The sequence below is a fragment of the Filicampus tigris genome, chromosome 7 (assembly GCF_054856515.1).
Source record: "Filicampus tigris isolate MCC_2025a chromosome 7, RoL_Ftig_1.0, whole genome shotgun sequence".
In the NCBI taxonomy this organism is placed as follows: Eukaryota; Metazoa; Chordata; class Actinopteri; order Syngnathiformes; family Syngnathidae; genus Filicampus; species Filicampus tigris.
Window position 1 is genome coordinate 480,051 of NC_141223.1, and position 12,602 is coordinate 492,652.

Genomic DNA, 12,602 nt, shown 5'->3' on the forward strand with positions numbered 1-12,602 from the left:
GTGACGTAGCGCCATTTTCTCCGATGACGTCTCCGGAAGCAGGAAGTGGTGGGCTCCAAGTCCAGCCAGTCGGACGACTTTTCGAGCTCGCTGCTGTGATGGCGGCTTCCGCGGGTCTTGAGCGGACCTGGTCGGCGCTGTGGACCAGGACGATGCTCTTGCTGGTCTTGTCCGGACTCCACGGACCGAGTTGCGTGGTGTCGGAACCGGGAAAATGGATCCTGAACGTGGACAGCGTAAGTTTGCTGTTTCCGTCGGCAGGCACTCGCTTTTTGTGTGTGGTGCGTTAAGCATCTCAAGCACGTTCGGACTCTCATCGCGGAGCTACTTGAACAGAACTTCGCTTTCGGGTGTATAGTTACACCGGCTTTCTGTTTATGTGTGTTTTCCAGGACACGTTGAGGAAGCACAGCCTTTTCGTCTTTGCTAAAACTCTCTTCAACAACAGCTTCGTCCGTCTCAAATGTACGTGCGCGCGCACTCCTGCCTGACGTCGCAACATGGTTCACTTGATTTCACATTGTCTGCGTGCGCGTGCGTGTGCGTGTGCGTGTGCCAGTGGCAGCGTCGAGCTGCAACTCATCTTCCCCAGTGCACTTGAACGTGTCGTGGTACCTGAGGAGCTCTCACTGCTACGATGAAGTCTTCGGTCTGGATGTAAGACGCGCGCTCATCTTGCAGGTGTCCGTGGTGTGTGCGTGCGTGCCCGAGACGCGCGTGCTTGATTTTTCCGTCTGCCTTTCCTTTGGCCCGACCGTCCGTCCAGGCGATGCAAGCGGATCGGTACTTCGGGTCCGCCGAGGTGAATCCGGGCGGAGGCAGCGGTTCCTATGTCTTCCATCAGTACCCTCTCATCTCCTGCCAACCACATGTCAACCCCAACATAGTGAGACACCACATACACATGTATACGCACTCCCAAGTGCGCCCATAAGCGCTCTATTTTTGTCCTCGCAGTTTGGTCTGGATGCCTTCGATGTGAAAAGTCCACTGACGCAATTGCAGGTGAGGAAAACAAGCGTAAAGACCGCGCTGCTGTGCGTCCCTTGCAACACAACTGACTCCAGCTGACGAAGGGGACTCGGCAGTCATTTTGAAAGGGCTTTCGTTGATAAGGTGGAGGATTTTCCAAAGTAGGTTGCGCACAGCTCCCGCAGCCCAAGCTAGCCGGTCAGCACGAGGCCGCAGGGCTGCGCGGGTGACCGGCCCGTGAGTCGCATCTTGTCGATCACCGATCAGAAACATTTTAGTCCAACGATGGAGAAATTTGCAATAGGTTGTTCTTCCTCTGGCGCGGCGGTGTCTCCAACCGGCAAAGGCAAACGTTCAAATCAATAAATCGTGTTCTGACTTTCTGTGATTGGCCGGCAACCAATACAGCGCGTAGCCCGCCCGACCTGTCTCCTTTTGATGCTGACCAATGCTCACTATTTTCCCAAATCAAAGGTGCGAATGTTGTCGTCATTCAAGTTTGGACTTGGAAAGAGGAAGTCGGAAAACAAACAAGGGGTGGGGGGGGGGGGTGGGGGGAATCTGCTGCAGCAAGTGAAACACTGCCCTCTGCTGGCAACTTTTGTGAGTGGACGTGGGCGCTTTGGCCGTTTTCAACATTTGTGATTGCGGAAGCGAAGAGGGCGGGTCCCAAGTGTGACGCCGCCGTTCTCTCTTCTCTCGCCGTGACTCAGCAGGGTGCGCCTGGCTTGGCCTGGCTTGGCCTGGCTTCTTGTTTGGGCGCTTTCATCGAGCCTTAAGCACGTGTTCGCTTGCGCCGTTCTTCAAATGTTTCAAATGCGCTTGGTCGTGCAGCGCTGTCACATTGTCCATGCAAAGCTGAAAGACATTCAAGTGAGCATGATTTGCTTTTTCACTTTGTTGCACTGCATTGTCACGCACTGGTTCATTTCGTATTTTTCTACACTTCCGACGCATGTTGCTGCACTGTTCTTTGCACTTGACAATGCCGTTTGCTGCTAATCGAGAACGTTTGAGCGTCATGTGGAAGCATTTTTTAACAAACCCCTAACCCCCCCCCCCCCCGCCCCAAAGTTGTTGTTTTTTGTTTCTTTGTTTTTTTCCCTTGGGATCCCAAATTAGTAGCGCTCGGTCCTTAATACCGTGAAAATATGGCAGGATGAGATTTTGATACGGTAACATGGGCAATTTGTGTTTCCTGTTCCTCGCGCTCCAGTCGGCTGCAGGGGAAGCGGACAAGGACAAGAAGACGGCGGCGACTTCGGCGGGAGGCGCCGTCGCTCCTCCCAAACAGGTACGCTTGACGTTTTGGCTCATGCCATCCTGATATTAGGGCTGCTCGCTTATGAAAAAAATGTTCATAGCGATTATTTTGGGAACAATTGAAATGACGATTATTCAAACCATCATTTACTTTTGGGTTCAGAACAGGACAATGTTTTTAAACGTGCCAAAATAGTAGGGCAGTTGAATTTCGTCATTTTTTTTCTCGCCAGGGTGCCGCACACCCTCACTTTGACGCGGTGGCCAAGAGCTGGGCGGACGGTCCGTACATGTTCCTGCTCAGCGTCCAAGAGGTCAAAGACAAGAACCGGGCTCCCGACGCGGCCCCCTGGAGCCTGCAGCGTCAGTACACGCTCGCCACGATTACCCCTTCAAATGGCCTTTCATTTCAAAAAACAAACAAAAATGGACACCATAGGTATTCCCTCGACTTCATTTACATGCGCGTTTCTCATCGACGTTCGGTCCCGCTACTTTTTTCTCTCCCGTGTCAGTCAGCTTGCTGCTCGCTGCTGTGGCAAGTGGGATGCAACCGCACACGCGCGCACACAGCAGAGAAAGTGAGCGTACTTAAAGGGGAAGTCAAGCCAAACCAAGCCAGAAGATGTTGTGTGCTGACCCACTAGTTGAAACTAGGCATTTGGATTAATATTGCGGTTGTGGAAGAAGAGTTAAAGCAACCCTGTGTAAGTTTTCAGTTTTCATTGATTATGGCGGCGCCATGTGGACAAAAATGGTTGTGTTTTGCTTGAAGCGGATCACATTTCCCATGAGCGCCACATAGCGTATTTTCGTGAAATCCTGAGCGCTCTCTCTCTCGCTCGCTCGCCTGCAGTTGGACCGAATTGCATTTGTGTTTCCAGTGGCTGTCTTTTGGACGAATGACCACAATGTCGTCAATCTAATTGTGTCCAAACAATATAATATAACCATATTGAAAATTGTTTCAATTTCAACTGTATTTCCCCAATGCTCTCTCCAGACATTTTGTTTTGTTTCTTTGGTTGTTTTGCAGCTTCTGCCTTGACACCGGTAATTGCACATAGACGTGAGAATCGCAGAGGGTCATTGGTAACGACAGGGAAAAGGGGGAAGTGATGTATGCCGTAAAGTCACTCAGAAAAATTTGTAGGGCTTTTTTTTTTTTGTGGCAGGGTTTGTGGTTTCCTCCTCAAAGCTGCCTAGTGCCAGTAAAAGCGATACAGACCCCCTCAGGCCAAGGCAAACATAGCATTCAAGCAGTTCGAAGTCCATGTTTCATCCGAAGAGTTTATGAAGATATTTGATTGAACTCAAATACTTACCCGGCGTTGCTTTAAGCCACAAATTCGAGCCATCTCAGGGGGCAGCCATTTTGTCACTTCCATCGATTGAGAATGACATCCCAGTTGCTCAGGTAACGACCAATCGCGGCTCACCCGTTTTCAGAAGCGGAGCCGCGATTGGTCGTTACCTGAGCGTCTGTGATGTCATTTTCAGTTGACGCAAGTGACAAAATGGCCGCCCCCCCCGAGATGGCGAAAAAACGGCTGGATTTTGCTGCTTAACCCCACAAAAGGCAATATTCAACTAGTGGGCTTGCACAGAACATACAAAAATGGTTGTTTTGACTTTGAAGCTAATTGCACCTAAAAACAATGTACTTGACTCCTGCTCTCATATCGTTATACTGTGTAGACATCAAAAAAGCAACAACATGAATGCAACTCCGATTTGTGGTGATAGTTTGTTTTGGGTTGAAGGCGGGCTCACGCGTGTGCTTTTGTTGGCAGTGGCGGTGAGCATGGACGGACCGCGCGACTACATCTCGGCCTCAGAATGGCCGCTCATGCTGGTAAGAAGAGCCCCGAGATTTCTGCCAGGGGGCGGATGAAAGGAAAGGCGTTTAGTTTTTGGGGCGCCCCCTAACTGGAAAAGCTGTCCAGTTGAGCAGTCACGTGCGGTTGTCCTCCGTAGTTCTACATGGTCATGTGCATCGCGTACGTGCTGCTGGCGCTCTTGTGGCTTCTCCTGTCGGCCTGCTACTGGAGGGACCTGCTCAGGATCCAGTTCTGGATCGGAGGCGTCATCTTCCTGGGGATGCTGGAGAAAGCCGTCTACTACGCAGAGTTTCAGAGCATCCGATACGACGGCTTGTCCGGTAAGCGCCGCCGGCCGCCGTTTGCCAAATGCTCCCAGCCTGGGTGCAGCTATTTGTCTGCGCGGTGGTGCCGCCTGCTACAAGCCAGTGCGGCATGTGTCAGCGTGGCCTCTGCTGACTGGGGAGAGAGAGCGGGCCCACGTTTGGCATTCCCACCAATATCCACCAATGTAATAATCATTTTTTTTCTCTCCAAAATCTGACGGCCGATGATGAATCCATTTCAAACTGCCTTCACTTCATGGAACTATTCATTTGGATGGTCACTTCATTTGAGAAGAGATTCTAATGACCCCGGTTAACACTCTGCGCCTTTAATGAACTTTGAACATTTGTCGTTTGGAAATTTTCGAGCGCTCGACTCGCTGTCGAAAACCATATGGCGATATTGTTGACGTTTTCATTTCACTTTTGAAGACATGCCGTTGCGATCCCTTTGTGTTTGAATTTCACAACAATTGGAAAACATTACTCCTACGAATAATAATGAGAAAAGATCATCACATTAAACATACCCTTAAAGACGTTTCAACAAAGTTCAGCGTTTGTTTGGTTGTTTTCTTTTAAGCATTTTGACGGTAATATTTTCCTTTTTTGCTGAAAATGAATATCAGCTCCAAATATCTGTCATGGGCCTCCTCGACTACTAATAATCGGCATCGGTATTGGTCCTGAAATAAAAACCATATGGGTCTATCTGTAGTTGTAAGATGGGGCGACCCGCGCAAACGCGGCCGCGCTGAGCGTTGTCGTCATTGCGCCCCCTTCAGTCCGCGGGGCGGCGGTGTTCGCCGAGGTTCTGTCGGCCGTCAAGAGGACGCTGGCCCGCGTCTTGGTGGTCATCGCCAGCCTGGGCTACGGCATCGTCAAGTGAGTGTGTGCGCCCGCCCGCCGCTAACGTGCGCCCGCCCGCCCGCCGCTAACGTGCGCCCGCCCGCCGCTAACGTGCGCCCGCCCGCCGCTAACGTGCGCCCGCCGCGCCTGTCCCTCAGGCCCAGGCTGGGCGCCTTGCTTCACCGCGTGGTGGGCGTGGGCCTGCTCTACCTCCTGTTCTCCGTGGTGGAGGGCGTCCTACGAGTCAACGCCGTAAGTTGCGTCCACTCAGCCGCCCACGCGCGGGCCTGTGACGTCATAACCGGAGCGTGCGCGTGCGTCTCCCTTCAGGATCGAGGCGACAACGCCAGCAGCATTCTTCTGTGTGACGTCGTGCTCGCCTTCACCGATTCCTGCGTCATCTGGTGGATATCCTTTGCAGCCTCCGGGCGGGGGGGGGCCACAAAGTCTTTGCCTCCCTGCGTTCAAATGATCCGGGGGAGGCGATATTTTGTCGAGTTAGCTCTGACGGCTGTTTTGATCTCAGTTTAATCACGTCCAGTTTTTAACTCAAAGATTTTCTTCCAAAATATGAAAGAAATGCCTATGAATTAGGATTTAACGATTCATCGAAAATGCATTTCAACTGCTTCAAATAGGCATCGCTGCAAAAAAGGTAAACGAATCCACATTGACATTGTGATCGCAAAAGGATAGAATTATAGTCACATCTATTTCTTTTCATGTTTAATTCTGGCACTAACAAAACACTGATAGCACAAAAATGTAGCGAAAACGATTTGTTTATTTAAGTTTTTGGTGTAGAGTTACTGTTTGGGAAAAAAGGGAAAAAATGCTGATGTTAAAAGCATCTTTTGGTTTTAATATCAGTCATGAATTTTGTTTTTTTTAAAAATGGAATCAAATTGAAATCGGGAAGTAAAAATCGAATCGAAGGGAGGGAGCGAGGCAGGCAGGCTAGCCGCGTCCACGTCTGTTGTTCTTTCCTTGTTGTGCTCCCCGTCGGCCGTCTCGTTGCCGTCCTTGACCGCTCGCACATCTTTGTGAGCCTGGCTCAGACCATGAAGCTGCTCCGACTGCGCCGCAACCTGGTCAAGTTGTCGCTCTACAGACACTTCACCAACACGCTCATCTTCGCCGTCATCGGTATTGCGCCTGCCTGCCTGCCTGCCAGCGTGCGTGCGTGCGTGTCATTGTGTCTATTCAAGTGAGTGGCGTTGGCTTCAGTGTGGTTTTTGTCTGACTCTGCTGCGGTGGACATTAATGCAATTTCAATGACAATGACGATTATTACATTCCAACATTACAAAACTGGCATCATAAAAAAAAAAAAAAAAAATTCATATACATTCATATCCAACGCATTGTGTTGCTTTACACAAGGAAATCATACCTGAATTCATACAGTTGCACTTTTTTTTTTTAGATAAAAAAAAACAACTAATTTGATCCATTTAGTTTGGTCCAAAAGGAATTCACATCGTGTCTCAAAGAAATGTATTTGTCTTTAGATTCTTTTTTTTTTTACGTTGTAAAACCCCCATAATAAATGTCCGTTTGAATAACCGCGATTTCAATGATCACCAAAATCATCGAGATTTTTCCCGTAATCGAGCAGCCCTAGTGGACACGTGCGCGCGTGCGTCTGCAATTGTGTGCGTGTGTGTTTTTGTCTTTGTGTGTCTGTGTCAGTCATTTTATGCGCGAGTGCACTTGCGTGTGTCGTGTCTGGATCTTATTGTCTTATGTTGTGGACTTGCGTGGAAAAAAGTGTGCACCGGTGCAATATTTGCTGTAAGTGGGTGCAATTGTCAATTTTGGATGAGCTGTCGTGTGAGAGTGCGTTTGTAATTTTGTGCACCTTCGCGTTTGTCCTCGTGTGCCTTCAACAGTTCAACAATTGCGTGTGCGTTTGTTTTGTAGCGTCAGTCATCTTCATCGTTTGGACCACAAAGACCTTCAAGATGGCCAAATGTCAGTCTGTAAGTGTTGAGCACTTGAAAAGTGCATTCCTTTCCATACCCCAAAAAGTCACCTTTGTGCGCGTGCAGGACTGGCGCGAGCTTTGGATCGATGATGCTTTCTGGCGTTTTCTCTTCTCCGCCGTCCTGTTGGTCATCATGTTCCTATGGCGACCGTCTGCCAATAACCAGAGGTGGGCCTGCCCTTCCCAACCAAAAAGCCCCAAAACAAAACAAAACAACAAAACGCAGTACCGTGAGAAATGAACGGCCTAAACCGTACGCGCAGGTACGCATTCCGCCCCCTGGTGGATGACGAGGAGAGTGATGAAGAGGAGGAGGAGGAGGAGCTCATGGTGAACGAAGCTTTTGGTCAGACCTCATTTCTTTTCTCCTCGCTACGTCATTGCGTTTGTGCGCAAGTGTTTTGCTTTCGGTTGGACTTTTTCTCCGGGTCGGGATTTTCAATAGTTCAAGGAGGAGTCCGGCTTTTTGTACTTTTCAGTCCATATCGCCCAGGCCCCAGCCTCCACGTCGTCAGGCTCAAAGGCGCCGGCCCGGCCCGGCCCGGCCCGGCCCGGCCGTTCTTTTGAAACACGCAAGCCTAATTCGTTTTTCTTTCCAGTATTAGCGAACAGCGGTCGAGTTTTGTCAGACACCCCGAGCGCGACACTCGTACCTCCGCAGGGCTCCTCCTTTTGGTTGTGTTTTGCCCACCTTGCCGTGTTCTCACTTGAGAACTTCTCACGTTCAGATATGAAACGCGTCACGTTCGAGCGTGAAATTGATCACGTTCAAATGTGGAAATGATCACGTTGCAATGTGCAAGTTGTTCAAGACAGCCGCAGGCTTGTGTGCTTTCTAGCAAAAGAAAAGAAAGACAAAGAGATGGAAACTGACCGTGTTGGGTGCGTTTGTTTCCGCAGAGGGCATGAAGATGAGGGGCGTGAAGAACGACAGCAACAACGGTGCCGCCAGAGCCAACAAAGTGGTGAATGTTGACAACACACGCCGCGCCGCGCCACGCCGCGCCACGCGCTCCGAAAGGCGTCCGCCAGGCTTCCGTCACCTACCGGCTGTCCCTTTTGGACTTGGGAGTCAACTTTGTGCTTTGCTCGCACCTTGCGTCTTCAAAAACGATCACATAGCTTTCGCCTTTCCCTTCGCTAGCTTCATGCTCATTAGCACGTAGGCGTCCGTGCTCGAACCCTTTAGGCGGCGGCCAGGACACAAAACGCCGCAGCAGCAAATGTAGATAGACAACGTAACTCATATATTCTTTATTTTCTGCAAAGAGCGTGCGATATCAGCAGTGTGCCGATGAGCTGAGAGGAGTGGAGCCGTCTCCGCGGACAACATTTTCTCTTAGCGGAAACCGGAGAGGGCAGCGCTGCCGCCATCCGGGTGATGCGCGCCAAGAAAAACGGCACAATTCTATTGGATGTCGTTCACGTGCTTTCACAACAAACGGCCATTTTTCCTCATTCAAATACAAACGTTTTCTTATCTCTTGCGGGGGGCTGCGCTGGATTTCAGTGGGGAAAGATGATTTCAGGAACGAGTGAGTTACGGAACAAATTCAACTCGCTGTAGCTGTTTTTTCTTTTGTTTGTTTTTGGAACTGAGTACTGTACAAACCAGGGGTGTCCAGCTGCCCCTTTTCCAATTCTCACTCCTGATTTAAATGATCAGCTCTGAAGAAGCTTGATAACCATCATGATCTCTTGAAACGGGTGCGTTGCAGCTGGGCTGGATGGAAAACAGGCAGGACGCTCGAGGACCGAGTTTGGGCGCCCCCGCTATAAATGAAACCTTGCAGAAAATGTCTTGATTTGACAGGGTTTTTCCTACATTCAAAATGGATTGAGTGAACGATGGCTATTGCGCCATCGATGTCGCCCTGCGGCAACGACGGATGTTAACGGCGTTGGCCACTATGGAGGGAGGGGCTACAGTGTACAGATATATATATATATATATATATATATATATATATATATATATATATTTTTTTTTTTTTTTTTTGTGTGTCTTTTTGTCAGGATGAAGATCTGAAATGGGTGGAGGAGAACATCCCGTCGTCCATGGCTGACGTGTAAGTGCTTTGAATGACGCGGCGCCGCCCCCGCTCGTGCCCCCGCTCATGCCGTGTCCTCCCGCCCACAGCGCCCTGCCGCCCCTGCTCGACTCGGACGAGGTGAGTGCGCCGCCCGCCGCCCGCCGCCCGAGTACAGCGGCGCCTCGCCGGCCACGGACGAGAGTCTGAAAACGTCGTCCGCTTCTTTGAATGGGCTCGAATTCTCCACGGACCGATCCATATTTGGGACAATTCATTGATTGGTCATGCATATCGTCGCTGTCATGTGAAAAACACTCACCTCCAATTTGTTTTGGTTTTTTTTCCCTTGTCTTATTTTGACATGAATGGTGTTTCCGCGGTACAGACATGGCATTAATGTGAAAATGAGAAAAGTTGGAGATGCGTGTTTTTCACATGACAGCGACGGTACGCTTTGCCGCTTATGGAAAGTAGCGTTTGCGCATTTACCGCCCCCATGGCGGGGGTCCTCGAGAGCCCCTATCCAGCCTGTTTTCACGCATCCCTCCCTGCCCGATTGAAATGATCCGCTCATCACCGTGCTTCGCGCAAGCCCGATAACGATCGTGACCAGGGACGGACCGATTATCGGCCGGGCTGATTATCGGCGCCGCTATTTGGCATTTTGATGAATATCGGTATCGGCCTTTTTGAAAAATCTGATGGCCGATAATAAATCCATTTCAAGCCGTGTTGAGTTTGTTGAAATGTTCAGTTAACTTTATTAGAGATTCTAACTGAGCCTGGGAACACTCTTGCACCTTTTGGTTTGGTTTGAAATCAAAACAAAGATGAGGGAAATTTGATCATTTCTGTCATTTTGAAATTTTGGAGAGCTTTATTTACTGTCGAAATATTTTGTGAGCAATCGTTTAAGTTTTCATGTAACTTCTGAAGACATGCTGATGTCCCTGGGAGCTCCCTGAACTTTGTTAGAATTTTACAACAAAGATGCATAGTGCCAAAATTAAAAAAAAACATCAACATTATGCAAATCTGACAAAATGTTCAACAAACGTGCGTAAAGGCATTTCGACAAAGTGAATCATTTTTATGTGTTGTATTTTTTTCATGCAATATTTTCCCCTTTACTGAAAATGAATATCGGTTATCGTCCTCCTTTGCTACTAATAACCGGTGTCGGTATCAGCCCTGAAAACAAAGCTATCGGTCTAGCTGTAATTGTGATCATTTGCGTCATCGAGTGTGTTCGGGTAGGGAGAGATGGCCGCGTAGGGGCCCTTGATGGGATCGTTGGTTTTCACGCCAGTCGAGATTTGCGCATAGACGGCGGCGACAATTCCTCTCACGGTGCGGCATCGCAAATGAAAGAGCGGCGCACCGATGCGCTTGACAGAAAAGCCAGACGACGAGAGTGCCGCTGTCCAAGCTTGCGTGTTCTTCGTCCTCCTGAATGACAAGGCGGCAAGTCAGCAAGTGTTTATCGCTCGATGCGGCCCGCTACGCTCCCGGATGGGAACGCCGGCCACTCCGGTGCTACCGGGTGGCTTGACTATTTTTGCCGGTCAAGGTGTGACAGACGACCAACCGGTCAAGAGGAGTCAGTCGAATGAGTGCCGTTTGGAGGCAAAGGTGACTCCCATCAGCAGGGGGCGCCAAAGTCTGAGCAGAGAGCAGCCCTTTGGCTTGCTTCTCACGCACGCGCCAGCGCCAGCGCCAGCGCCAGCGCCAGCGCCAGCGCCTGCGCCAGCGCCTGCGCCAGCGCCTGCGCCAGCGCCTGCGCCAGCGCCTGCGCCAGCGCCTGCGCCAGCGCCTGCGCCAGCGCCAGGCGTCCACACAAATTGACCGTGCAGCTTTCCAAATTGCAGTGGATGATGTTGAAGCCATGAAATGATCTGGAATTGGCCCCGTCCTGAGCAGGGTTTTCTTTCTTTTCAACATTTCATTTTGAACATGGAAAAAAAAAAAGAATAATAACCGAGTACAGCATAATACCCTCATTTGTGGGGGAATTATTAACAATCAGTACAATATAAAGGGGAGAAGTATGGACATATTTCCACTATTCCCACCCCCTTATACTTATTTGTTGTTGGTATATCCCAGGAACATTGATTTGCCTCCACCTCTCCGAAATAGTTCCTTGCTCTTGATTTATTTGGCAACAGATTGATGGCCGCGCACGGTTGTTTGCGTATTTCCACCCCGCAGGTAAAAAGACAAACACTTTTTTTGTCTGGACACTTCCGATGAGCTCCCTTTCCATAAACGTCATCATTGTGTGTGTGTGTATTCCCTGCTGGCTTTCTGAGCTCATTGGGCAGGGCAGTTGCCAATTCTACCAGATGGGCCGTTTTGATGGCCACTTTGCGTTGGAGCGAGGGACAGCTGCTTTGAAGTTGCAACCGTCGATCGAAGTGAAACTAGGAGGTGGCGCTTTTCTTTGGAAATATTGTCAAGAAACGGAGGAGGCGTGAGCCCAATGTTGCCGGGGGTCTTTGTGTGTGTGGTGGCGGGGGTGGGCGTGACCAAATGCAAACGCTCCTGCCAAAATATCCCCAATGTGACGACAGTGCGCCGTTGTGTTGAACTTGTTCCTTCTTGTCGTTTTGTGCGTCAGGAGAGCAAGACGACCAAGTTTGAGATGTCCAAGATGGAGTGACGTCCTTTGAGGGAAGACCCCGTCCGGGCCGGCGGCTCCAACTTTATGAGCTTTGTAAGCATCGCTTGGACTCCCAAAGCGGCTGCTTTTGGGGTTCTTGCCCTTTTTCTACCAGCCATCCATACTCTTTGTATTTATGTACAGAAACGCGCGCACTCGTATTGTGGACGGCGTAAGAATGCCATGTTGTTTACGCCGTCGCCATGGCAGCAGCGCTGCCGCCGCGTGTCTTGTTGTGGCTGACTTTTGGGTTCGCTTGCGTTTGGACTGTTGAAAGTCATTCACAATTCTTCTTCTCGTGACTTTTGTGCAGTCGTGTGATGTGACTAAAATAGCTTTGAAAAATCTCGTTTGCACTCGTGCTTTTGTCCGCACTCGGGAATCAGCGCGGAGCTCCGAGAATGCCTACGGTTTAGGTGCGCCGTACCCCTTTGCTTTCCGCCGATGACCCCAACCAACGTGGCCCGTACCCCCGGCGGGGTTGCCAACGCGGCGGCGCCAAACGTGGCAAAGCGCTTAGCCCGCTTGCTCAAATGTGCGTCCAACCATGGCGTCATCCGACGCGCGGCCCACGCGGCCAGTCTGTCGAATGAATTGCTACGCCACAACCAAGCGCGACAAGTTTGGGTTGGTGGCGGCACCAAGGTCATTAGCGTTAACCAAAGCCAACCGAACACTAAGTCGGACTGA

The 12,602-nt window shown here is 50.3% G+C and overlaps 1 protein-coding gene across 3 annotated transcripts in view; it reads left to right on the forward strand.

Moving 5' to 3' along the window:
* Positions 1–12,602, forward strand: part of LOC147144244 (Golgi-pH regulating cation channel) — an 18,477-nt gene continuing 5,875 nt past the window's right edge. Inside the window, exons 1-20 of one of the 3 annotated variants that reach the window (XR_015087532.1) lie at positions 4–236; positions 393–465; positions 560–657; positions 767–886; positions 958–1,005; positions 2,189–2,266; positions 2,469–2,598; positions 4,029–4,090; positions 4,213–4,396; positions 5,167–5,266; positions 5,389–5,482; positions 5,561–5,638; positions 6,268–6,376; positions 7,154–7,212; positions 7,282–7,385; positions 7,481–7,563; positions 8,118–8,182; positions 9,234–9,286; positions 9,358–9,388; positions 11,871–11,966. Coding sequence is in view for 1 of the 3 variants with exons in the window: in XM_086036344.1 (XP_085892470.1) it covers positions 24–236; positions 393–465; positions 560–657; positions 767–886; positions 958–1,005; positions 2,189–2,266; positions 2,469–2,598; positions 4,029–4,090; positions 4,213–4,396; positions 5,167–5,266; positions 5,389–5,482; positions 5,561–5,638; positions 6,268–6,376; positions 7,154–7,212; positions 7,282–7,385; positions 7,481–7,563; positions 8,118–8,182; positions 9,234–9,286; positions 9,358–9,388; positions 11,871–11,912 (1,824 nt within the window). In the remaining 2 variants the exon portion in view is untranslated. Of the gene's footprint in view, positions 237–392; positions 466–559; positions 658–766; positions 887–957; positions 1,006–2,188; positions 2,267–2,468; positions 2,599–4,028; positions 4,091–4,212; positions 4,397–5,166; positions 5,267–5,388; positions 5,483–5,560; positions 5,639–6,267; positions 6,438–7,153; positions 7,213–7,281; positions 7,386–7,480; positions 7,564–8,117; positions 8,183–9,233; positions 9,287–9,357; positions 9,389–11,870; positions 12,258–12,602 lie in introns of those variants that run through there. The other 2 variants (XM_086036344.1, XR_015087533.1) reach the window with 2 other exon arrangements.